The sequence below is a fragment of the Ambystoma mexicanum genome, chromosome 8 (assembly GCF_040938575.1).
Source record: "Ambystoma mexicanum isolate Mex_15411 chromosome 8, UKY_AmexF1_1, whole genome shotgun sequence".
Classification (NCBI taxonomy): domain Eukaryota; kingdom Metazoa; phylum Chordata; class Amphibia; order Caudata; family Ambystomatidae; genus Ambystoma; species Ambystoma mexicanum.
Window position 1 is genome coordinate 489615494 of NC_090929.1, and position 23681 is coordinate 489639174.

General features: G+C 45.5%; 1 protein-coding gene across 1 annotated transcript in view; it reads left to right on the forward strand.

Annotated features, from left to right (window-relative positions):
- LOC138472127 (ATPase family AAA domain-containing protein 3-A) overlaps positions 1-23273 on the forward strand; it is a 672103-nt gene extending 648830 nt beyond the window's left edge. Inside the window, exon 16 of the mRNA XM_069610129.1 lies at positions 22766-23273. Within this exon, the coding sequence (XP_069466230.1) occupies positions 22766-22945 (180 nt within the window). The 3' untranslated portion in view covers positions 22946-23273. The remainder of the gene's footprint in view (positions 1-22765) is intronic.
- The last annotated feature ends 408 nt before the right edge of the window (positions 23274-23681 follow it).

The following is a 23681-nucleotide window of genomic DNA, read 5'->3' on the forward strand; positions in this document are numbered from 1 at the left end:
TCTTTTTTGCTTTTGTTAGCCCACAAGGGCCTGCCCATTAAGGGTTACCTGGCGGCGCTGTCCATATTTAAGCGCTCGTCTAAGGAGTTTTCTTATTTTAAGATTCCTTTTGATTTCTCAGTTTCTGAAAGGGCTCACTAATGTGTTTCCACCATCACCTTTCCAGGTGCCCGGTTGGGATTTGAACTTAGTTCTGAAATTCCTAATGGGAGCTCCGTTTGAGCCCTTACGTTCTTGTCCTTGGAGACTGTTGACCTTTAAAACTGTATTGTTGGTTGCGGTTACTGCCGCTCGCAGAGTGAGTGAGTTGCAGGCACTTTCCACCAAGCCACCTTTCACGGTGTTCCATAAGGACAAGGTTGTCATTAGGGTTCGTCCTTCTTTTCTTCCGAAGGTTGTGTCGGACTTTCATTTGAGCCAGAAGGTCATTCTTCCGGCGTTCTATCCTCCTCCGCATCCTGGTAAGGAAGAGGAGAGGCGCCATGGGTTGGATCCTAGGAGAAGTTTCTACATCTCACGCATGTCCCGGGTCAGAGTGGACGATCAGCTCTTTGTAGGATACGCTGGAAGGCGTTGGCATGACGGTCCTCTATTCTGCAATTTAATTGGGCATTATAAAATTCTAAATTCTCTTCCCACCTCCATATGTTTATACTGCTTTGGGAGTCTGTCATAGATGTGGAATACGTCGGAGGACACAACCCCCTCGACAAACAAGTTACTTTCTTACCTGGTAACGTTCTTTCGATGGGATGTTCCTCCGACGTATTCCACATCGCACCCTCCCAGCCTGCCCGTCCACAGAATTTCTTATGCGATTGCAGCTTCCGTTTCTGCAAGGCTTTCTGTAGTCATACTGGCAGAAGATTGGTGCCACACGTTCTGGGAAAAAACTACAACTGAGGCTACGGCCATGTGCGTCCTACTTATAACATCCGGTGACGTCGGCTCGACGGAGGCCCTCTAGAACAGCGTATCGACGTCATCGACGCAGGACGCAGACGGTGAAAATTTTTCGGAAACAGCACAGCTGTCGTGATTACCTGTCATAGATGTGGAATACATCGGAGGAACATCCCATCGAAAGAACGTTACCAGGTAAGAAAGTAACTTTTTCTTCTTGTCTGTTGATATGGCATTTTTCCTTGCTCAGCGTCATCACTGCCGAACGTAGTTTCTAGAATACATAGCCCCATCTTTCAGTTATCCACATAAATCAATATGCCGTCCTGAAAATACAGGATCCCTTCATCCCCATTAAACATTCCATGCATGACCTTCTGAAATACTGAAGCAGCTGAGACTAGTCCAAATTGCATCCTTTTGTACTGAAATAGCCCTTCCGGTGTAATGTTAATGTTAAAGGATATTTGTACTGCACACTATCACCACCGGAGTGGTCCGCTGGTGCTCTGGCGGCTCTGAAAATAAGGGAAGGGTGGGGGGAGTTAGTGGGATGAACTGGAGAAGTGCAAGAGAGCAGTGATGTGCTGTCGGCGGCCTCAGCCCGGAATTCCGTTGGCTGGGCTTGGGGTATTATACTGTCGGAAGACGTTGTGTGCTATTGTGTGGGTCCATGTGTGCTTTGTTTTGTTGTTGCAGTGCAGTGAAGTTTGTGCGGATTGTTGTGTTGTAGTTTTGTGGTTGTGTTTGGTTAGAATTTGAGAGGTGTATGCTGAGGGTGAAGATGTTAGTGGGTTGGTTAATTGCATTGCAGTTTTGAAGTGAGGCGCTACGTTTCCCTATTTCTAATTAGGTGGGTGTGTGGGTGCATCTGTGTCTGCGTCCAGATCAGGGCTGTACGACACTCGCGGTCCCTTTCCCATATGGCATCCGTTGATATGCATAACCTTGACCAAGTTGGGTACCGGTCGCCTACGTGGCCCCCGTTTGTATGCGGGGCGGGCAGGCGTTTATGCGTCCCTAGCGGTCTAGCCCAGAGAGCATTCTCAATCTAGTCTAGCAGGAGGGTGGCATTGGTCAGCCCGGGTTTACTGCCTCCATATGTTGGGGCTGCTCGGCATTCATCCTCTTATTCGGTTGCTCATTCATTTTACCTCTCCTACCCCCTTTGGAATGTGGCAGTGCTAACGCTTGCAATTATGTCCAGGCGCGGCGTCTGCCTTCATTCACAACTCTCTTCGGTCCATGCCCCTGCCAATATCCACAGCTTAGTTAGTGTAGCCAGTGCTAACGTTCACCCAACTTTTATACAGGTATGAACTATAGGATCATTTATCGAGTGGGTGAAGGTTGTTTGCTGGGAGTTGGCTAGGGATGCTGGATTCTATCCTCATGGGTGTCGCTTGTGTCCTATTAGAATTAGTGTCGTCTCTCTTGTTGTAGTAAGAGTTTTTTTATTCAGTTCTGGATGTTGTCATTGCCGTCCTAGATTTGTCGACCTTTTCATTGTTTTTCCCGTTTGATGGTTTGGTTTTTCAGTTTGAATCTGTGATGTTGAAGAGCCAGATTTTTAGTAATTTTCTGAATTATAGGTGGTCTTTGGTGTTTATTTCTTTCGGGATGTTGTTCCAGGTCTTTGCGGCTAAGTGGGAGAAGCAGGAGCCGCCACGTTTTTTCTTCAGGTATGTTTTTTGTTCAAAACTGATTTCGTTGCTTGATCTGAGGAGTCTTGCATTTTGATTCTTCATGTAATTTAACTTTATGGTACACCGATGCGAGATCCAGAGTGGAGAAGAATTTTGCTGGGCCAATAGATATAATTTCCTGTATGTTGGGAAGTGGATGTCTCTCAGGAATTATACATTTATTAAGCTCCCTCGTGTCCACACAGACTTTGAGATTCCCAGTTTTCTTTCTAAGAACTACAAGAGGCGACACCCATTTGCTCGCATCAATGCTTTCTATAATGCCTTGACATTCAAACTTCCTTAACTCCATCTTCACTTCATCTGTCATCGACAGAGGAATACTGTGCAACTTCTGCGCTACAGGTTGATATTTTTTCATTTTGATCTTATGCACAAAACCGCGTAGACAGCCGATCTCATCACGAAAAACGTCCTTCATCACACTCTCCTCCATGTTGATATTTCCTACGCAGAGTACCGTTTCTTCTGCATTTGGATCTAATTTCACAGAGTTTTTGTTGATGTGTCCAGCTCAACAACAGGGTACTTCCTTTTTCTTGTCACATATATCTTTCCCTTAGCTTCTCTATCTCTGAATCTTAGCATGCCACAAAACCACCCAATTAATTTGATCTTCACGCCCCCATAAGCTTTGGGGTTAATGTCAGCTTCATTGAGAAATTCATGTTTCAATGTATTCCATTCGCTTTGTGGCAGTAAAGTATATTTGGCACCTGAGCCCATCATCATGAATACTTGTATATCGTCTGTAAATATTGAGGCTTTGGGGCTGTCTATCTCTTCTTCATCTTCATCCACAATCCTAGATATACATTCTTCTCCTTCTTCGTCACTATGATCACTCCCAATCCCATTTGTGGATGTCCTTTTAGTTTTACAACATCTTGAAAAATGACCTTTTCCTTTGCATGTGCGACGAATGATTTTCACAACGGGCCAATTTGGATAGCCTGCCCAGTGATTTGCAATTTCACACCTGAAGCATCTGCCAGGCCTATTCCTCCTAGGACTATTTCCTCTCTGCATGCGAAAGGACGACCTTCCCCTTCTGTCATCCCTCCAGGCAGATCTTGGTACTAAATTGCATAAATTGATCCCTTAACCGTTCATCCAGCTGTTCATTGAAGTTGCACATTCTTGCTAATTTCATTAAACTAGTAATGTACTGCTCCAAACTCTCCCCTCCTTGTTGCGCTCTTTTTCCAAATTTGTAGTGTTCTAAAATAGTGCCGAGTTTTTTTTCAGAATGTTTGCCAATCTTCTTAACCGTTCTCTCATATTCATTAAGGCCATCATATTCATTCTCCGGGAGGTCAGGCAAGTCTTCAAACTTCTCCTGACCAGCAGGACCCAAACAATGTAATAACAAGGATTTTCTTCCCTCAATGCTGCAATTCTGGCAGCAAACCACATTAGCGATGTTCAAAATAGTGTATCCATCTTTTCCATGGTACTGCAGGCTCCCCTACTTCAAGCAGAAAGAAAACAGTGGATGTACACTGCTGAACACCATGCTGTACAATTAGTCATCGTGTCTTAGCTGAATATGCCTTTTTTTTAGACAGATGTTGAATAGAGGTAAGATTGAACTCCTGATGAAGTTGTTGTATTTCTTATTGTTATTATTTTCCAGTGCAGTGCTCAACGTTGTGGTCATAGATGTTTGCTTTTAATTGAATTTGCAGATCTATAGCACTTGAATTAGGTTTCTGGTTTCTTTCCTTTGACAGACATTAATTGCCTGACCTTAACATGGCGGTTTTCATGTAAAACAGGTAGGGTGTCTGTAAAGTTGCCTGACTTAAAGATGGTGTCTGCATATCTCACAAGCTTTCCTTATTACTGCAGTTCTGTCGTGCTTGGTTGCCGCTTTCCTTATCTTCCGTAATATGGACAACATCAGTGTTTTTGCTCCTGCGGCCAGGAGGTCACAGGTGAAATTCAGGAATATTATATCAGGATAGGATCTCGCCAATGCTAGCACGGCGCTCTGCTCCTTACAATGCGGGCATGGTGGAAGGACAGCTGATTTACCTGGGATTTCGTATTAATGCGTCGGCTGAATATGGGGAGATGCGTCAGCTGATGCAACAGTGCTCGGATCAATTCAGTGGTCGCATCCCACCTTCGTCGCCACGTGTAGCATAGAAATAGCGAGGACGCGGAAGGTAAGTGACAAAAGGGGGTTTATTATAAACTTGTATTAAGTGAAAGTTAAGGGTTAATAAACTTGAATTAAGTGTATATTAAATAACATGAAAGGATGGCAAGCCCCAACAGACTCCATCTTCGCCCGCTTCAACCGCCGTTGCAGCTCGCACTCCTCACGTCACCCAAGCTCCATGGCACGAGATGCCTGCACGGCGAGCAGAGCATTCCGCATGGCGGAATGAGTCCACCACTACAGTATGCCACCTGACGTCACTTCCAGAGCCGACGATCGACCCCTGCGCAAGATGGATCGACGGCCAAGTCGGGGTCCACTACGCCCCCTGGCGAGAAAATTTCCGAAGAGAGGAGCTGGAAGATGGATATCTGTCAAGAGAAGGAATCTGCAGCGGAAGAATCTAACGAAAGAACATTACGGTAAGGTAATTTCTCCTTTTCCTCCCACTTTAATAGCTGAACCAGCTTCATCTCTGTTGCCACCTGTCCCAGTCTCAGCGGGGAGTGCTCTGATAGCTCCTGGTACACCTGTGTTACCAGATGCTTCGTCTGGGGCAGGGCCAATTGGCCCTCATGTCCAAGCAGAGGCAGATGATGAGGATCGTGATTAAGGGGAATCCCCATTATCAGCAAAAGCATTTCACCACCATATATGGGTGTGCTGGGTTTCCTAGGTATGCCAGTTCCAGAGGAAACCAACTAAACCTGACGTCATCTCTGAGGTTCTCTGGCTACAAAAAACAGACAAGTTGGGGATAGCCATGCAGAAAGATGTACTGGCAGAAGCAAAGAAGTTGTGGAAAAATCGAAACTCTATTTTACCTACTATCAAAGAGATTGAGGCTAGATATCATCAGTTACGATTTGATTCACTGTGCATAACTAATCTGCAACCTCAATCTTTTGTAGTAGCGGCTGCTACTTTATTTTCTTGAACCTCTACATCCTCCTTTGTGGCAGTCTCCAACACCTCTTTTTAAGGAGAATAAGCTTTTAGATTCACATGGCAAGAAGGTGTACTCAAACGGTTCCTTGCACCGCCGTCATGCAAACGCTGATGCATAGTTGGCATCTGCTAATCGGCGCCCATGAAAAGAAATAGCCGATTTTCAGCAGTTTCTGCCTGTGGATAAGGCGGCAGCCTTCAGGTCAGGCTTTTTGGAAGGGAAGCTTGTTGCAAAGGATCTAAGAGAATCCTCTATTCATTACATTGATACAGCATCTATGACTCATTTCCTAAGTGTGGACATTCATTGTACAGTGTGGGATAGAGCTACACATTTCAGTAAACATGTTCAAGAGAAGCTCTTGGATCTTCCGTTTGAAGGAACTGACCTTTTTCACTCATCCGCCGGCAACAAATGAAACAGTAAACTTCTACTTTGACATCTGAGTCTTTGACACTTCTCACCAAATTGCCTCAAAAGACCTTTCAGACTTCCAGACAATCTCTGATTTCAGATCAAAGAGTTTGAGGATTTCGTGGCTACCATGACTGAAAAAGCAGGCAACCAGACAGGCCGCCTAGCATGCAATGACGTAAGCAGCAGAGATCCTCTACCAAAGGATTCTTTCCCTGAACCACAACTATTTTGAACCGAAATAAACAATTACGCGGTTGTCCAAATGCATCCATGCCCAGTAGAGGGGAACGATAACCGGTTACCATCAAGGCTGGCATACAATTCAAGTGGATTCCTGGCTCCTCTCTGTAGTCACTATCAGCTATTGCTTGACAATTCCTCCAGTGCCTCCTTCTCCACCAACTTCACGTCAGCTGTGCCACCCTATATTTGGACGTCTCCAATCCCCTTCAGATCAAGGCAATAAAGGAGGGATCCCCTTGTGGAAAGAGGGAGCCGATTTTACTCTCTCCTTTTTTAATGTCCTGAAGTACAGAGCGTTTTAGGCTTCTTTTCTGAACCTCTTTCTCCCTCTAGAAAAATTGAAGAAGACGACGTCAGTCCAGCTCCAAAATTCCCTTTAGCAGGGAGACTAGTTTTGCTCTGTGGATCTGAAAGAGACTTACTTAAACGTTCCCATTGTGGCAGCGCACAAGAAATTAAGAGATTTCTCCTGGGAGGTGGGGGAGGGTGGGTGGTTGGGGGCAGGGGTGCATTTTCAGTACTGAGCACTTTCAGTCTTAATGTGACTCTGCAAGTATTCATGATATTGATTCGTGTAGCAGTTCACTTACGAGCCCATGAACTGATATATATATCCATATATGGATGACTGGTTGTCAGCTTGCTCAATGGTCGCTGCTATTGATCTTACTATTCAAGCTGGGTCTATCTGTCAACCAGAGGAAATCCTGTTTAGCTATAATTCAGGACATCAAATGCATAGGTTTCAGGTGGGACAACACCTCATGAAGAGTCTTCCCCAGTGCAGAGAGGATTCAAGACATCAAGTTATCGACTGCTCATTTTATAAGTTGGCACGAAACTTCAGCTCGGTGGTTCCGACATCTGTTGGAACTCCTAGTGGACTCTCGTCTCTCAGTAGCTCTTGCTCATCTCAAATTGAGACTACAACTTCAACTTGCTTCCGGCTGGAATCAGGAAGTGAACAAGCAATCTTTCAGGATCCCTATTCCGTTTCATTTGAAAGCATATCTAGAATGGTGGAACAAGCAGAATTTGCGGGTGGGAGGGAGGTTGATTCCCATCCAGGATTTGCCTACACTGCATACAGTAACATCAGATTCTTCTCACACAGGTTGGCTGGCGACTTTAGGTCAGCTGCAGACCCACATTTTGTGGACTTCAACAGCGAAGAAATAACATAAGCGTGCTGCAGTGTTTAGCAGTTTTCAGTGCCTTAAAATAGTTTCTCCTAATCTTTCAAAAAACCAACAGCATGACGGAATGTTTTATGTAACCAAGCTCGGGGGCACCAAGGCTCCTCCACTTTGTCCCTTGGCTTTTCAGATCTATGAGTGGGCCCTATTGCATCGATATTCTCTCCAAGCAGTTTACCTGGTATGGACTTCAATTCAGAGTCTGGCAGGCCCAGTCCCTTTCTCATTTCAATCACCAGTAGGAACTCAAGACCTCTGGTGCACAACGTTTTTCTCTGTGGGGGTATCCTCCGTCTTGTTCTCAATGGATCAGAATTGCAAAAAAGAGCTTTATGCATCCTGACAAGTCAAGGGCAGGGCTCTCGAGGATCTCCTAGATGCCCTACAGATCTCTTGGTATCACTAATAGCTGTATGGCTTCCCCCCCTCAACCATTGTTGCTGAGGGTCCTATGGAAATTTAAATCCCCCACAATTGCTCTCATTCTGGTAGCCGCAAATGAGTCCCCTCATTCTACCAGTTTTCCAGGATCTTCTCAGCCAAATAAGCGGTCAGGTATTCCAGTCTGCCCTCTATCAATGAACTTTGCTGCTTGATTCCCGAGAAGCTAGTTTATGGCGATCTAGGGTTGTCTGAGCAAAATATTTCAAGAATTCAGATGGTCAGGAAGTTGACCTCAAGGCAATTTTTATGAGCAAATGGACATGTTTGTTGCTGGACTGCCGTTCTGATCTGTGTTAAGCTTCTATGGAGGATGTTTTATCTTTTTTTTAAATCTGATCTAGTTACATGAAATGTTAAAATCCAGTCTTGCAAGTCATATTATTTGCAATTGGAGCTTTTATAGGTTCTTTGTATCTTTTTGTTGTCTGTCTAATCCTATAATTAAGAGTCATTTTGAGGGCCGTGTGTACTTTTACCCTCCCGTCAACAGGCCTCATCCTTCCTGGTACCTTAATGTAGCATAGCAGCTTTGGCTCACAAACAGTTTGAGCCTATGGCTTCAGCGGATATCAAATTCCTTTCATGGAAGACTGCTTTTTTAGTAGCTGTTTGTTATTCACAGAACCAAAGTAATTGTAGGAACTCAACCTCCTTTCCTACCCTAGATTGTCCCATTGTTTCAAGTCAATCAAGAGATTGTGCTACCTACTTTTTTTCCCTTCGCTACAGACTGAGGGTGAGAGAAACCTGCATTATCTTGATGTGAGACAAGCTCTCAGATTGCATACAGACCGATCTAAAGAGTTGAGAAAGTCAGACCGGCTTTTTGTGACTTTTGCTGGTCATCAGACGGGCTCTCAAGCTTCGAAGGCTACTATAGCAAGATGGATTGTATCTTGTATTTTGGAGGCAAAAAGACTTAAGAAAAAAGTTGCTCCTCGGGGCCTTCACGCGCCTGCAGTTGGGGCAAAAGTCGCAGCAGTCGCATTTCAGAGGAACTTTCCCTGGGATGTCATCAGCAGGTCCGCCGCGTGGGTTTCCCCATCAGCCTTTTGTAAGTATTATTGCATGGGCACCGCCTGCAGGGTTGATGACAGGTTTGGTCAGACGGTCTTGCAAAACTTATTTGATTAGATTTTGCATTCCTGCCTCCAGGTTAGGTTAGTGCTACTCAGTCTCCCATAAGTATGAGGAAAGGGGATGAACGTAGAAGTAAGAAAATTAATCATCTTCATGACTTCTGTACTCCAAGTCCTCTTTCCTCCATGCTCCCACCCGCCACTCCCATGTTAATAAGACTATTATTCAGTGACGTTCAAATGGCTCCAAGGACTAACAGTTGTTGCCGTTGGGCGGTGTGTGCACCCACACAGCCACACCTTACCACATTATTAAAAGCTTTTGTTAAGGGGTATTTACATTTCTTACTGTGCTAAAAGAGCTCCGGTCCCGTCTCCATGGACGGACACCGACAGACAGCCCTAAGTATGGAGTAAAGGGGACACAGAGGAGTACAGAAGTCACTACGGTGAAAGACATTTTCTATCTCCTCTTTGTTCTCTCTGATTCCCGTCATCCCTCTTGCTCTCCGGAGACTGCAGTGTACCGTGATTCTGATCACCCCAAACTGGGCCCAGGGGACATTAGTACCAAGAGCTTCTGTACATGGCCATCTGACCCCCTTGGTGCCTTCCAGTGAGGGTGGATGTATTCATGGCAAAGGCCTTGTACCAAAATATCAGCAGTCTGTCTTCATGGTTTGCTGCTGAGGTGCAATGAGGGGGACCTGTCCACAAGGACCTGGTTGTTCTCCTTTCTGCCAGTATGTCTGCCACTAAATCAGTCTATTCTTGATGGTGGCATACATTTTTGACTAGATACCTGGAGCAGGGTATGGACCTTCTATCCTAACTTGTCTGTGTTGGTGGTTCTGCTTTTTTGGGCCCAGCAGGGGCTTCAAATTGGCTATGTGAAGTGTTACATGGCTGCTATTACGGTCTTTGAGGGCCCCAATCAGGACTTGTTATCCACTATCTTAACCAGCATACAGATTTGTCTAGGACTATCTAGCCAGTTTCCCCCATAGCATGTTATGGTGCTTGCATAGGTTTTGAACCTTGTTCTTACATTCCTTATGGCAACTCGGGTTGAGCCTTTACATTTGAAATTGCTCTTGGAGATTGCTTACCTTGATTGTGATGTCTTTGGTTGCTATCATCTCTGCCATGAAGGTCAGTGAGTGTCGGACTCTCTGTTAAACTTCCCTACCATGTTTTCTCCAAGGAGGTGGTTTCTAAGGCAGAGGAGTGGTTTCACAGCCTTGACCACAAGAAGGCTTTCAGTTATTCTCTCTCTCGGCCGAGGGACATCAGGAAGGGATTGCCAGCTGTTGCTAAGTTTCACTGATTCATGTGCAGGCAGGGCTGTTAAGCTAACCCTGTTCAGGTGGATTGTACATCATGGCCTAAGGGCCCATATGACGAGGGCTGGAAGCTTCCTTAGCATCACAGATTGATCACTCTGCTGGACATCTGTGGGGCTTCTCTGCAAATGTTTTTTCAACATTGTTTGGATTCATTATCAAGATCGCATGCCTGTTCTGGTAGAGTGGTCCTCCAGAGTTTCCTGGTTTAGGTGAGGTTTTCGCTCTCCTCCCCCTTTCGGGATTTCTTGCGGCTCTGTAATGTCCTTTCTGCAGAGAGTTGGCTGCTGAGTGCAAGAAGAAAAGGCAGAACTGTGGTTATAGGGTGCGGTTGGTTCCATAAATTATGATGCCACCATCCTGTCCAGCTTAAGGGGCATGCAACGGGTCTGTATTTCACATCCTGGTGGCTGAAAGATTGTGAAGGCAGCTGGTGCTGGTGTAGGTATATCCAAGTTGAGGTGTTCTGTAGAAGGCATTGCTAATCCATCGGAAAGAACATTACTGAGAGGCAGGTCATTTTGTCTTCATTTGATTCAATGTATTTCCAACAGATTCCTCAGCAACCCTCTGGCTACACCTCTTAAAAACCTTTTTCCATCTTTTTGACCATTCTGCTGTTCCTCACTGCAACCCGTGTGCTAAGGCTGTGACTGAGGTAAGAAGGTGCCTGGTGCCTGTGGCACACAGCGTCCTTTCCGATTCAGGAGCTGTAATAAATCAGAGCTGCACCACCTTCTGGCTGTGGGAAAAGGTTCAGGACCATTGTGCTCCTGGCTGACACTTCAAAGAGGAGGTTTTCATAGGAGGTATAATGTATCCATCAGATTGAAAATTACTTACCAGAAGTAATCCATTCTACAGAATGAACTTGCTGTCTCAGCTGTATCCATTCCTCTTATGTTACCCTGTGTTGCCCGATTTTATGATCAATGTTGAAACATGGTTGTCTATTGTTTTAGGTATACGAAGCATGAAGGGCGAAGTTGGCTTGCCGGATACAAACCTATCATGCATGCTGATGAGCTATCTGAGGGAAACACTCTAGGCTAGCTTCCTATGTGTCAAGTTTTAAACCCCAGGACTGCTGCTAGACCCTCAGCGTATCTCTTCTAGGCTTTGCTCACCTCTTCTTCACATGTGGTCATGAGGTGACCCTCAGACGCCCAGGAGAGGCAGATAGTGGGCACTCACTGTGATTCCTAGTGTGGAGCTCTGTACTCCAGCGCTGTGACAAATGTTGACTCTTAAGTAAAACATATTGGTACTTTGTGCACCGCTCCTAGATCTCCTTCTGTCTCCACCTTTAACAGGATTAACGTATTGCAGAGGGGTGTAAAGAGGTCATTTTAAGAAACCGGCATAGAGGGCATCGATTATGCTGACCTTGTTAAGGAGAATGGGATAGACATTCATTGCTGGATCATTGTTCCGTGCAGTGTAAGTTTTACTACAATGTGCATACCACCCTAGGGATGGCCCAGTCCTTGCCTTTTTTTTCATAGACTGCGTGCCCTGATTTTACCTTTTGTACCAACATTATCTTGGACCTGCTTTTAGTTAGTGGTATACAGCTCTGACTATTAGACACAATATCTGTTTAAACTATTCTCTAACACTAGCAGGGTGGCAAAGGAAGGTTCAGTGCCACCCTGCAGGGATGTGGACATGAGAGGATTAGTTAAATAATACATCAGGAATGTGCAAGAGGGTTCAGCATCACCAAGACTGCTTTTGGCATGTTCCGAGAGGGTTACAAACTCATGCAATAGGGAAGTCAATGTAATTTGTGGAGGGGATCAAGGCCGCAAGGCATGAATCGGTTTTCAAACATTTATTTGCATAGTTTGCTAATCAAATGTTTCTGAATTAGTAAACACACTAATTTCATTAGCAATGTTGTACAATTGTGTTTGTCACCAGAAGCTATTCATACACAAGGCATACAATGAGCATCAGTAGCATTTTTGTGTACATCTGAAATAAGACACTAGTGAGAGCAATGTCTGTAAAATGTAGAGCTTACCTCATAAGAGGACACAACCCAACCACAAAATCAATATGATAGAGACTCAAATGTTTCCAGTCCAAGGCTCTGTGCAGCCAGTAGAGTTGGGAAAGTGTCCCCTTATACTTTTTGCCGACCCCTTTGTGTGCTATGAGAACTTAGCATGTTTCATTAATTAAAAGGTTCAACATTATATGAAAGTCACAGCTGGAGACAAATGTTTATGGTGTTGCCTAAAGCAGGTTAATTAGGATTGGTTTTGGAAGTAGGGTACAACGCGCACTGCCTACGATTCTTTCCTTTTAGTCCGTTATAATCACAGATACAGTTCTGTTTTTATAGCATAAGAAGATTTAATCATGAAGTGAACAGCCGACAAGTGTTTCGACGATGTGGGTCGTTTTCAAGGCTGCATAATACGTAAAAGGAACAAAATAATTCACAATTGACATACAAAGTGCATAAAAGAACAAGGTTTTGCCAAATTGACATAGTGGCAGTTGGTTGGCGGGAATAAAAATTGTGCATGGGTAGTACGAGTCAAAACAGATAATCAAATAATACAAACACAAGGTAATGGTTTTCATAACAGATAAAAAGTACAAGATTAGTTAGTGAAATTAAATGACATACCGCAGGGCAGGGGTTGAATTCGGGGTTTACGGAGGCGCACCTGAAGGAGAAATAGCAGAGAAAAGAAGCAAAATTAGATGTCATTCAAATGTCTATGACATAAATGTCTTTGGAAAAGTGCAAAGGCACCCCATCTGCCCTAAGAAACACCTGGTGACAGTAATCATGAGATATTGCTATGCTTTGGATAGTTAGTAGAGTAGCATTCAGGGCATGCATCAAAGCAATTTCACCTGGTGATCTAAAACTGGCTTACCCTGGGGTTTTGAAAATTAAGGAAAGCAAATATTAGTGTTGGTTCGGTGACAAAGGTAGTGGGAAGTGCAGATGAGCAGTAGTTGAACGTGGCAGGTTAATTAGATGGTGCATAGGGCCACACAATTAGTTGGTATGGAAGTATACTACCGTACCTAACGGCTTGTCAAAGTAAAGGACTGGAGTAGACCAATTTGTCGAAATAGATGTAGGAGATTAAATCACAAAACCATCGGTCATCCGTTTCAATCTGGCTGATGTGATTCATAAATGGATAAAATGGAAAAAATTAGGAGAATAAGCACACAGTAATTGACAAGCAGCGTAGATCTGGATGGACTTTTGCTTGGGGGAGAATAAATATATTAACTCGCCATGCGGTTTAAAAAGATGTGAAACCACGCTGCTGAATAAGTACAATTCCAATATTTTCAATAATAGCGCCCAATCACAGGTGCAATCAAGTGTCGTGCCTGTGTAAAATAAACATAGAGCATGAGTTGAGGATGCTGTCAAGGTAAACGACAATCTCTAGACAATCAGATTACCGGCTCTATTGTAATTTGTGGGCTCGATTGCTATAAGAGAAATAACATTCTAGTATTTAAGGAGGAAAAAGGAGTCACCTTTATTGGCGTTTGAAACAGTACTGAGAGTCGGGAATGAATCCAATATTATCAATAGTAGCGCCAAAACACATATGCAATCAAGTGCCTGTGTAGAGTAAACATAGGGCACGAGGTGAGGATGTTGCCAGGGTAAACAACAAGCTCTGAGCCATCAGAGTACGGTCTTTAGTGAAAATGTAGTCTATTGTTATAAGAATAGGCATAGTGCTAGTACTTGTGAAGATAAAGGACTCACCTATGTTGGCATTTGAGAGAGTATTGAGAGTCAAAAAGTGATGGGGTTTGATCCCTGCAATGTAGCGTCTCGGGACAGCGCTGCTGAATGACTGAATTCAAATGGGGAAGACCGCGGGAGTATGACGCAATAACGTGTTGATGTTGCGTGCCAAAATGGGCATGACATCACAGGTAAATGAAAGAAGTCACTTCGGGACGATAAAACAAGCAGAAAATTGTAAGTGAACTTGAGTTGATTTATGAATGAAGGCTCTTGGAACAGGCTTCTCTCAATGTTTATCTTCTAATGCATATGTTGGAACTAAGTCTGTTCAATATGTGTGGTGAAAGGACTATAAAATGTTGATGTGAAGTCTGATGGTCAGACTTGTAGACGAGTCAAAAGCATCAATAAAAGCGAACTCTCAAATAAGGCCTGATGGAGATGGTACATAAAGATGGTCCTCTCCAGATGAAGTCATTGTTGGGCATCTAATCGTAAATCCTAAATCATATTTGTAGCAAATTGTGTTTAGTATGTGTGTTCCCAAAAGACTTTGCTGGAGTTGATGTTCCTGGGCAAATGAGATGACTTAACACTCAAATTGTCGTGTATGCTTTGATTGCAGGAACATGGTCCTTAATCATTCAGACTGAGTGAAGATGATTAGAGGGTGCCTTTACCCTAAACCATGAATCACAAAACTTGCAATTGAAGGAAGAATTTACATAGTTTTCCATAGTGCATAAAGGGAAACAAACATGCTGACGCATATTCTAACACTATTCCAAATAAGTTAATTTTGCTAGCGTATACCATTTTCAAAAATCTATCATATTATTTCTGATGCTTGTTAATCTGCTTGGAATCACATGCTGTGCATATGGTCCGACATCCAGTGGTAACCGCGGAGTATTGCATCTTGTCTTTCGGGGACCGAAAGGGGACGTCGGCATAGGCGTGTCTGTAACACTATCCCTATCATGACATGTGTAGTACCCAAAATCCCTCATGCGCCGAGCTCCCTCAGATTGTTTTTTTCCGCCCAGATAACTGGCCGCCCTATAGCGGAGCTCTTACTAGAGACATTGTTTATCTTAACGAATTGTCGGTTTATTCCCTGTAAAGTCACTTGGCCCAACAAGAACATCTTCGACGAAGACTACGGGGGAATCGTCTACAGCTGTGGATTTCGGCGCCTAAGATCAGGCGGCCGGATTTTCCAAGTGGTCGGGCCCTCTGGCCGACCTATACAGTAGGGAGATTGGGGTCGGGGTGGCCATATTGTTTAGTGTCTTTCCTCCTTTCCCCTCTTTTCCCTGTCGGCCTCGTCATCCTTCCCTTTTGCTATGGAAAGGACTCCTTTTAGGTTCTGCCCTAAGTGTAGGGTCAGATATCCTTGGAAGGACGAACACAGGACGTGTAACCCCTGTCTCCCCCTAGAGCACGACGAGAAGCGGTATGCGGCATGCAAACTCCTTCGGACCAAGACCCTTGAGGAGCGCCATGTAAAGCGGTGGGCCGCGTACGGTATGTCACGCGTGGAGACCTCCCTCCCCCACGCCAGCTGAAAGTGACAGGGGTACTTCGGATGATCGAACGTCCAATGTGGATGTTATAGAGCTTGAGGCGGACGCTTCTAGGTCCGCCATGCCTGTCCCCGAGCCTTCTAGGCTCGACTCTGGTCTTGCTACAGGGACTACACCCGGTGACGGGCGTACAAGCGCATCGCACTAAGCACACAACCCCTAAGCCAATTTTGACGCCTTCGTCGAAGAAGGCGAAAGTGCCAACGGGGGCCGCCGAAAACTTCGCTGGTTCTCTCGGATCGTTCAGATCCAAAGCCTTCCCTGCATCCGCAGCAGTGTCTTGTGACTGGGCAATCGAAACAAACTAAGGGCGCTACTCCAAAACCTACACTCGTCGAAGTTCGGGAGCCCGACGCTTTGAAGATTTCCAAGGCCACAGTAGGCCCAGAAAACTGACCGCTAGGCCCCCCAAGTGCCTCGGACGGTATTACAACTGCCGACAAATCATTGGAGCCTTTGTCTCACGACGATTCGGCGACTATCGAAAGTAGCATCGGAAGAATCGCAGCGGCGATGGGCCTTACTCCGGTTCCGCCTAAGGTTATGGGCCAAGCCGCGGAAAAGATTTCGGCGGTTTGGGTTCCCGATTCCGTTGAGGCTTGCGTAGATAGTCGGGAGGCTCTTTCCGACACCGTGAGAGGTTCCTTTCAATGCCGCAGTGCAGAGAACGTAGTTTCTCCTCGCGTAGGCCCGTTTGGGTCCTCTAAATGGACTACAGAAAAATTTGAGGATTGTATGGATCGGTTGGAGCCGATTATCTGTTCTTCTGATCATCCTCCCCCGAAAAGGGCTCAGGTAGACCCTAACCTCCAAATTCAGGAAGATCAGTCTCATGTTTTCCAACAAGAAGACGTGGTCCATATGGACACATATAGAGACATTTATAATGAAGAAGCTTCTTTTCTCAAACTGAGGAAGATCAACAGGATACTACAGACAACTGGGAGGAAACCCAGCAAGGAAGGTCAAGACCCTTGGACACAGCAAGATCAGGACACTGTTTTGTGCCTAGACTCTCCTCCGTCCACCCCGGCTCGCCAGGCCTCTGCTGTGGATGACCAAATGGCTTTCAACTCCATGTTGAAGAAAGCAGCTGAATACTTCAAAATTGCCACTCAAGAGGCGGTACCTGAGCAGGATTTCGTGGAGGATATTAAGGAAAAACTTCCGGCCAGTCAATCCATCCCCCTCTTTAACTCTGTTAAGAGACGGGGTAGCTCCCTCATTGGTCTCACCTGCTCAGACACGGGCAGTGAACCAGAGTGTCAAAAAATGATTTCGACCTTCTCCTTCCGGCCCTCTATATATCAAAGGGCACGCGATCCCAGACTCACTGGTAGTGACTACCACTCGAAAGAGGGCAGGGGAACCTCTTGCCACGGGAGAATCACTACCGGACAAGGAGTCTAAGAGGTGTATGCCCTGGGCAAACGTGTCACGTCAGCAGCTGCATACACCATTCAGGTTGCGAATAATACTACTCTATTAGCAAGCTATGCTGATGCCCAATGGAATTTGCTTCAGGAAGGCCTCTAGGAGGTCCCTGAACCTGCCAGGACAAAGCTTCTCGCCATTGTTTCAGAAGGAAGACTGGTTAACCAGAATGTGGTGAAGAACACCCTGGATACTGCAGAAACTGCAGGCAGGTCTCTTGCACAAGGGACTCTACTGAAAAGACACGCATGGCTGCGTACATAAGGATTTAGGCCTGAGAGTCAGGCCTCCCTCATTAATAAACCCATTGAGGAGACTAACCTCTTCGGGAAAGCAGTGGATGAAGCATTGGAGACAGCCAAAAAGGAGCATGAGACTATAAGGTCCTTGCACCAAATTACACAGAAACCCTCCTCCCAGAGGGGTAATAACTCTCGGCGGTCTTTTCGAGGGCAAGCCTGTGCTGGTCAAAACAACTACGGCACGAGTAACTTCAACACAAATCAAACATCTGGAAGTCCCACTTACTCCCCCTCAAGGGGTCAGAAATGTGGAAAAGGTAGAGGCAGAGGCCCCAATCCCAGAGGAGCCACAGCTTCTGGTCAGAAATGACCACCAAGTCAAGGTCCCCTCACATGTCACCCCGGTCGGGGGGTGATTAACATCTTTCCTCAAGGCATGGGAGGAGATAACTTCAGACCAGTGGGTCTTAAAGACAGTCGCCCACGGTTATTGTGTGGAATTAGTCCGACCTCCACAGTTCAGACCGCCGCGCTCACGGCGCCTTTCACCGGACCATCTGGAGATCCTGATCCAAGAGGTGGAAGCACTCCTGGGAAAAAGGACACCATAGAAGCCGTCCCTATTCTTCAGGTAAACCATGGTATTTATTTAGTGTACTTCCTTGTACCCAAAAAGGATCTCATCATGCCTCCTGTTCTAGATCTGCGCCCAGCGAACAAGTTTATAAAACCCCAGAAGTTTTGCATGATAACATTGCAGGAGGTGAGCCCATTGCTGAAACGAGGGGACTTCATGGCAACATTGGACATGAAAGATGCATACTTTAATATTTCAATGTTGCCAGCGCACAGGAAATACCTAAGGTTCATGATCCAGGACACACACTACCAATTTAAGGTACTCCCCTTCATCATCGCCTCGGCACCAAGGGTGTTTACCAAAGTCCTGGCAGTGGCAGCAGCACACCTGTGCAGACTATCAGTGCCAGTTTACCCTTACCTTGATGACTGGCTCATTACGGGGGACTCGTTTGACGCTTGTTTTTCGAACACCCAACAAACAATAGATCTCCTTCAACCTGGGTTGTTCAATCAACGAAAAGAAATCAAGCTTAGTCCCCAGCCAAGTAAAACCATTTCTGGGAGCGCTAATTCGGACAGAAGACAGTCTTGTCTTCCCCTCCAGCGAGAGGGTTCAGAACATGCTCTCTCAGGATTCCTCAATATGTAGCCAGTCGGGAGATGACGGTACGCAAGGCCATGTGTTTGCTAGGGATGATGGCGTCATGTATATACTTGGTTCCCCACGCGCGGCTGCGCATGCGTCCCATGCAAGAGTGGCTCAAAAGCCAGTGGTGTCAGGCCAGCGGACAATGGGAAGATCTATTGGTTGTCTCTCCAGCCCTCGTTCTCTCTCTGCAGTGGTGGTCAAGAGAAAACCTCTTGAAGGGGAAGACCTTCACCACCCCTGCAGTGGAAGCCACTCTCATGACAGACTCATCTCTCACGGGGTGGGGGGCTCACCTGCTTCTGCAGACAACGCACAGAGTGTGGTCCCCTCAAGTACCGTCCAATCATATAAACTTACTGGAGCTGTTATAGGTGTTCAAAGCATTAAAAGCCTTTCAGGTGCAACTGCAAGGGAAGACAGTTCTGGTCCTAACCGACAGCACTACAGCAATGTATTGCCTGAACAAACAGGGGGGCACTCACTCTCCAGGGCTATCCAAGCTGTCCCAAAACATTTGGTTATGGGCTCTCAAACACAAGATGTTTTTGTTGTCCCAACATGTTCCAGGGGAACTCAATCTTCTGGCAGACGTACTCAGCAGAGATTTTCCTCTGCCAGAAGAATACGAATGGTGACTGCACGAAGACATTGTGTCCAACGTCTTCGCAGAATGGGTTTCCCAGAGATCGACCTGTTCGCAACTCAGGAGAGCACCCGATGCCAAGGCTACGCTTCTAGGTACCCCCAGATCCGATCAAAGGCGAACGGTCTCTGGATAACTTGGTCGGGGAAATTTGCCTACGCTTTTCCCCCCTGACTCCCCTTCTCAACAAGATAGTGCACAAGATGCACCAGGAACCAGTTACCATGATACTGGTGACCCCCATGTGGGCCCGCCAACCCTGGTTCGCTCACCTGATGGAAATGTCCCTCTCCCCACCAGTGAAACTACCCTGCCCGTACAACATGTTGTCTCAGAACAGGGGGGAGACCCTACACCCATGCCCACAAACTCTGAATTTAGCGGCTTGGCTCCTGGTGTCATAGTTTGGACACCTGCAACTCCCTCAGAGGTGCATGGACATACACGGGGAAGCGAGAAAAATTAATACACGTTCTTGCTATGCCAGCAAGTGGAAACGGTTTGTCATCTGTTGCAATTCCAAGGACGTCAATCCCATCGATTGCTCACCCTCACACATTATGCTGTACCTAACCCACCTGTTGGACACTGGGTTAGTCTTCAATTCCCTAAACGTTCATCTGGCTGCTCTGCCGGCCTACACCACATCACAACAAAAAGTATTGTGGTGGAAAATACCGGTGATTAAAGCCTTTATGGAAGGGTGTTAAGAGGATTTATCCTGCCATCTCTCACCCAGCCCCTGGATGGGATCTGAATATGGTTTTGACCAGGCTCTAAAGCAAGTCTGAAAGACCTGACTTATAAGACAGCCTTCCTAGTGGCTATCACTTCTATCAGAAGGGTTAGTGAACTACAGGCTCTTTCTGTTTTAGACCCCTTTCTTACATTCCACAAAGAGAAGGTAGTTCTGCGCACACATCCCAGGTTTGCGCCTAATTCATCTCAAAGTTCCATGTGAACCAGTCAATCGAACTACCCACTTTCTTCCAGAACCCTAACATGGCCGAAAGAAGCCTTCACACACTAGACGTGCGCAGGGCAGTCATGTTTTACCTGGAAAGAACTAAACCACTAAGGAAGACTAAACAATTCTTCGTTTCAGTGGCGGCTGGTAGAGAAGGGGATCCTGTTTCTAAATCAGCTATCTCAAGGTGGATTGTCAAATGCATCACACTGTTTCTCTCTTACTAAGAGAACTGCCCTTCAAGCCTAGCGCACACTCCATTTGCAAAGCGGCAACCTGGATTTCTGTACACACCTTTACAAAACACTATTGCCTAGACACTCATTCTAGGTCTGATTCTCAGGTGGGACAAGCAGTACTAAGACATCTTTTCTCTACTGTTCACAACCCACCTCCAACTCCGGGTATGGTATAAGAAATATTTTTATGAAAGAACGGCCTACTGCGTTAATACTGGTATCCCCCTTAGAAAGCCCAGATCAGTTACACAGTTATAGGATTGGATTTGGAAGTAAGGTACAATGTGCACTGCCTACGTTTTTCTCCTTTTAGTCAAGAGTCATAATTTGGATTTGTATTTATTACATTTTTATATAGCGCTTTACGCCAAAGCGCTTTACAATGGGACAACAAGAAATTAAACGAGCATTACATAACCTTGAATCAAGAACCAGAAAACAGAATAAGGAGCAATTTACATAAGAAAAGTGGTTGAGCATGAGTGGAGAAGGAGTGAGAGAAGGCGTAGGAGGTGTGGAAAGGGGAAGAGACCGAAATGAGAGAGGAAGTGAAAAGGTGTTAGGGAGGTGAGTGGAAGAAAGAGGATTTTAGATGAGTGCGGAAAGCATAGTAGGAGGAAATAGAGCGGATGGGGAGAGGGAGGCGGTTCCAGTGGAAATGGGTGAGTAGTTGGAAAGAGCGTAAGCGGAATGGGGCACAGGGTGGAGGAGTGAATAGGAAAAGATCGGCAGAGCGGAGTGAGCGAGAAGGAGTATAGAACATGAGGAGGGAGGAAAGATAAGGAGGGGCAAAGACCATAGAGGGATTTGAAGACGAGACAGAGGAAATTAAATTTAAGCTGGGAGTGAAAGGAGAGCCAACCTAGTGAGGAGAGAGAAGAGGAGATTGACTTGTGAGGAGAGAGAGAAGGCAGAGAGAGCGGATATCAGAGTGGTAGACTGATTTGAGGAGGGTTAGGTGAGTTGAGGGGAGACCGAAGAAGAGAGTGGAGCAGTAGAAAAGTCTGGAGAAGATGAGGGAGGTGATAGAGTTTAGTAGCATGGAAGCTTAGGAAAGGTCGAATTTTACGGATGTAATAGAGGTGAAAGCGGACAGATCTGGCAGTAAGAGAAATGTGGTGAGAGAGAGCGAGCGAGAGATGGGAGTCAATATGAAAACCAAGGTTACGGGCATGAGGAGAGAAGGAGAGTTGGGAAGGGGGAAAGAGGATGAAATGAGGAGGGGGAATAATCACAGACACAGTTCTGTTTTGTAGCATAAGAAGATTTAACCATGTAGTAAACAGCCTTTTCTTTTTTTTTTATAGCATAAGATTTAATCATGAAGTGAACAGCCGACATGTGTTTCGGCCATGTGGGTCGTTTTCAAGGCTAACGGCTTGTCAAAGTAAAGGACTAGACACGTGTTTCGACCACGTGGGTCGGTTTCAAGGCTGCATAGTACATAAAAGGAACACAATCATTCACAATTGACATGGAAAGTGCCTAAAAGAACAAGGTTTTGCCAAATTGACATAGTGGCAGTTGGTTGGCGGGAACCAGAATTGTGCATGGGTAGTACAAGTCAAAACAGAGAACCAAATAATACAAACACAAGGTAATGGTTATAACAGATAAAAAGTACAAGAATAGTTAAAGTGAAATTAAATAACATACCGCAGAACAGGGGTTGAATTCGGGGTTTACGGAGGCGCACATGAAGGAGAAATAGCAGAGAACAGAAGCAAAATTAGATGTCATTCAAATGTCTATGACATAAATGTCTTTGAAAAAGTGCAAAGGCACCCCATCTGCCCTAAGAAACACCTGGTGACAGTAATCATGAGATATTGCTATGCTTTAGATAGTTAGAAGAGCAGCATTCGGGGCATGCATCAAAGCGACTTCACCTGGTGATCTAAAACTGGCTTACCCTGGTGTTTTGAAAATCAAGGAAAGCAAATGTTAGTGTTGGTTCGGATGATTACTGCTGCACTCTCGAATATCCCCTTTGCGCTTCCTTTGAACAAAAGGAAGGCTTGGAGAGAGATTACTGAGGGAAAGAGAAAGAATGCAGGTTGAGCTGGGTTTTCTTTGAACAGGGGAATTTTAAATAACCAGCTGTGCTACACGTTTCAAAGTAATTCGCAAACCTACCGTATTACATAGCAAATTGCTACTCTATACTGCTTATTTAATGCCTTAAAGCGCCTGTATTTAACAGTTACTTTTTCTTTCTACCTCACCCACAGGCTGCTGCTTATGCCTCTGAAGATGGAGTCCTGACTGAAGCCATGATTGATGCCCGTGTTGCAGATGCTGTGCGGCAGCATCAGCAGAAGATGGTGTGGCTTAAGGCTGAAGGCAAAGATGCCAGCAAGGATGTTGGCAAAAGTCCTCTGCAGCCACTCTTGGAGGGTACGCCTGTTTGAAACAAACTGCTGGTCAGCCAGGAGGAAGGGCCAAGTGAGATGGAAGTGCCCATTTAATGATGGTGTGAACGGACAGGAACACCCACTTGCTGTGACTTGTGAGGCTGAATTGTCCCTCATATGCTGCGATCTTGCAACCATCAGCCCTATGTGCAGCAATGTGTGAGCTGGAACCACAACTGACGTGCTGCAGCAGTCTCATATTCAAGTCGTCATTCCTGAAGTTGTCTTTTATTTTTTATAATCTGTCGGTCACAAAAACGATGACCCCCAGAGAAAATGTTTTAAACTTGGATGTAGCTGCTGTATTAAAAGATATTCAATCTGCCCACTTGGGTTGTGACCTTATCTGACGAGTGGAGTGGAGTGGAGTGGAGTCTTAAAGATGGTTTATTTTTGTTGAAAGGTTTTATTTACATTTTAGCATAATGTAAGTGCACAAATCAACTGAGGAATATATATTTCTGAGGCTTGTGTATCTGCTTAGAATCACATGCTCTGCATAGGCCGACATCTAGTGAAAGTTGCAGAGTATTGCACAAAACGTTTTTGAAGTTTGAAAAGGGACGTTGACTAGGCGTGACTGTAAAACTATCCCTAGTATGACGTACCCTGTACCTACCTGTTCTCCAACCTTGACTCTAACATTCCCTCTGTCCTAATCCTTCTTGATCTCTCCTCTGCTTTCAACACGGTCAACCATACTACCCTGCTCAATCGTCTCTGTGACAACCTG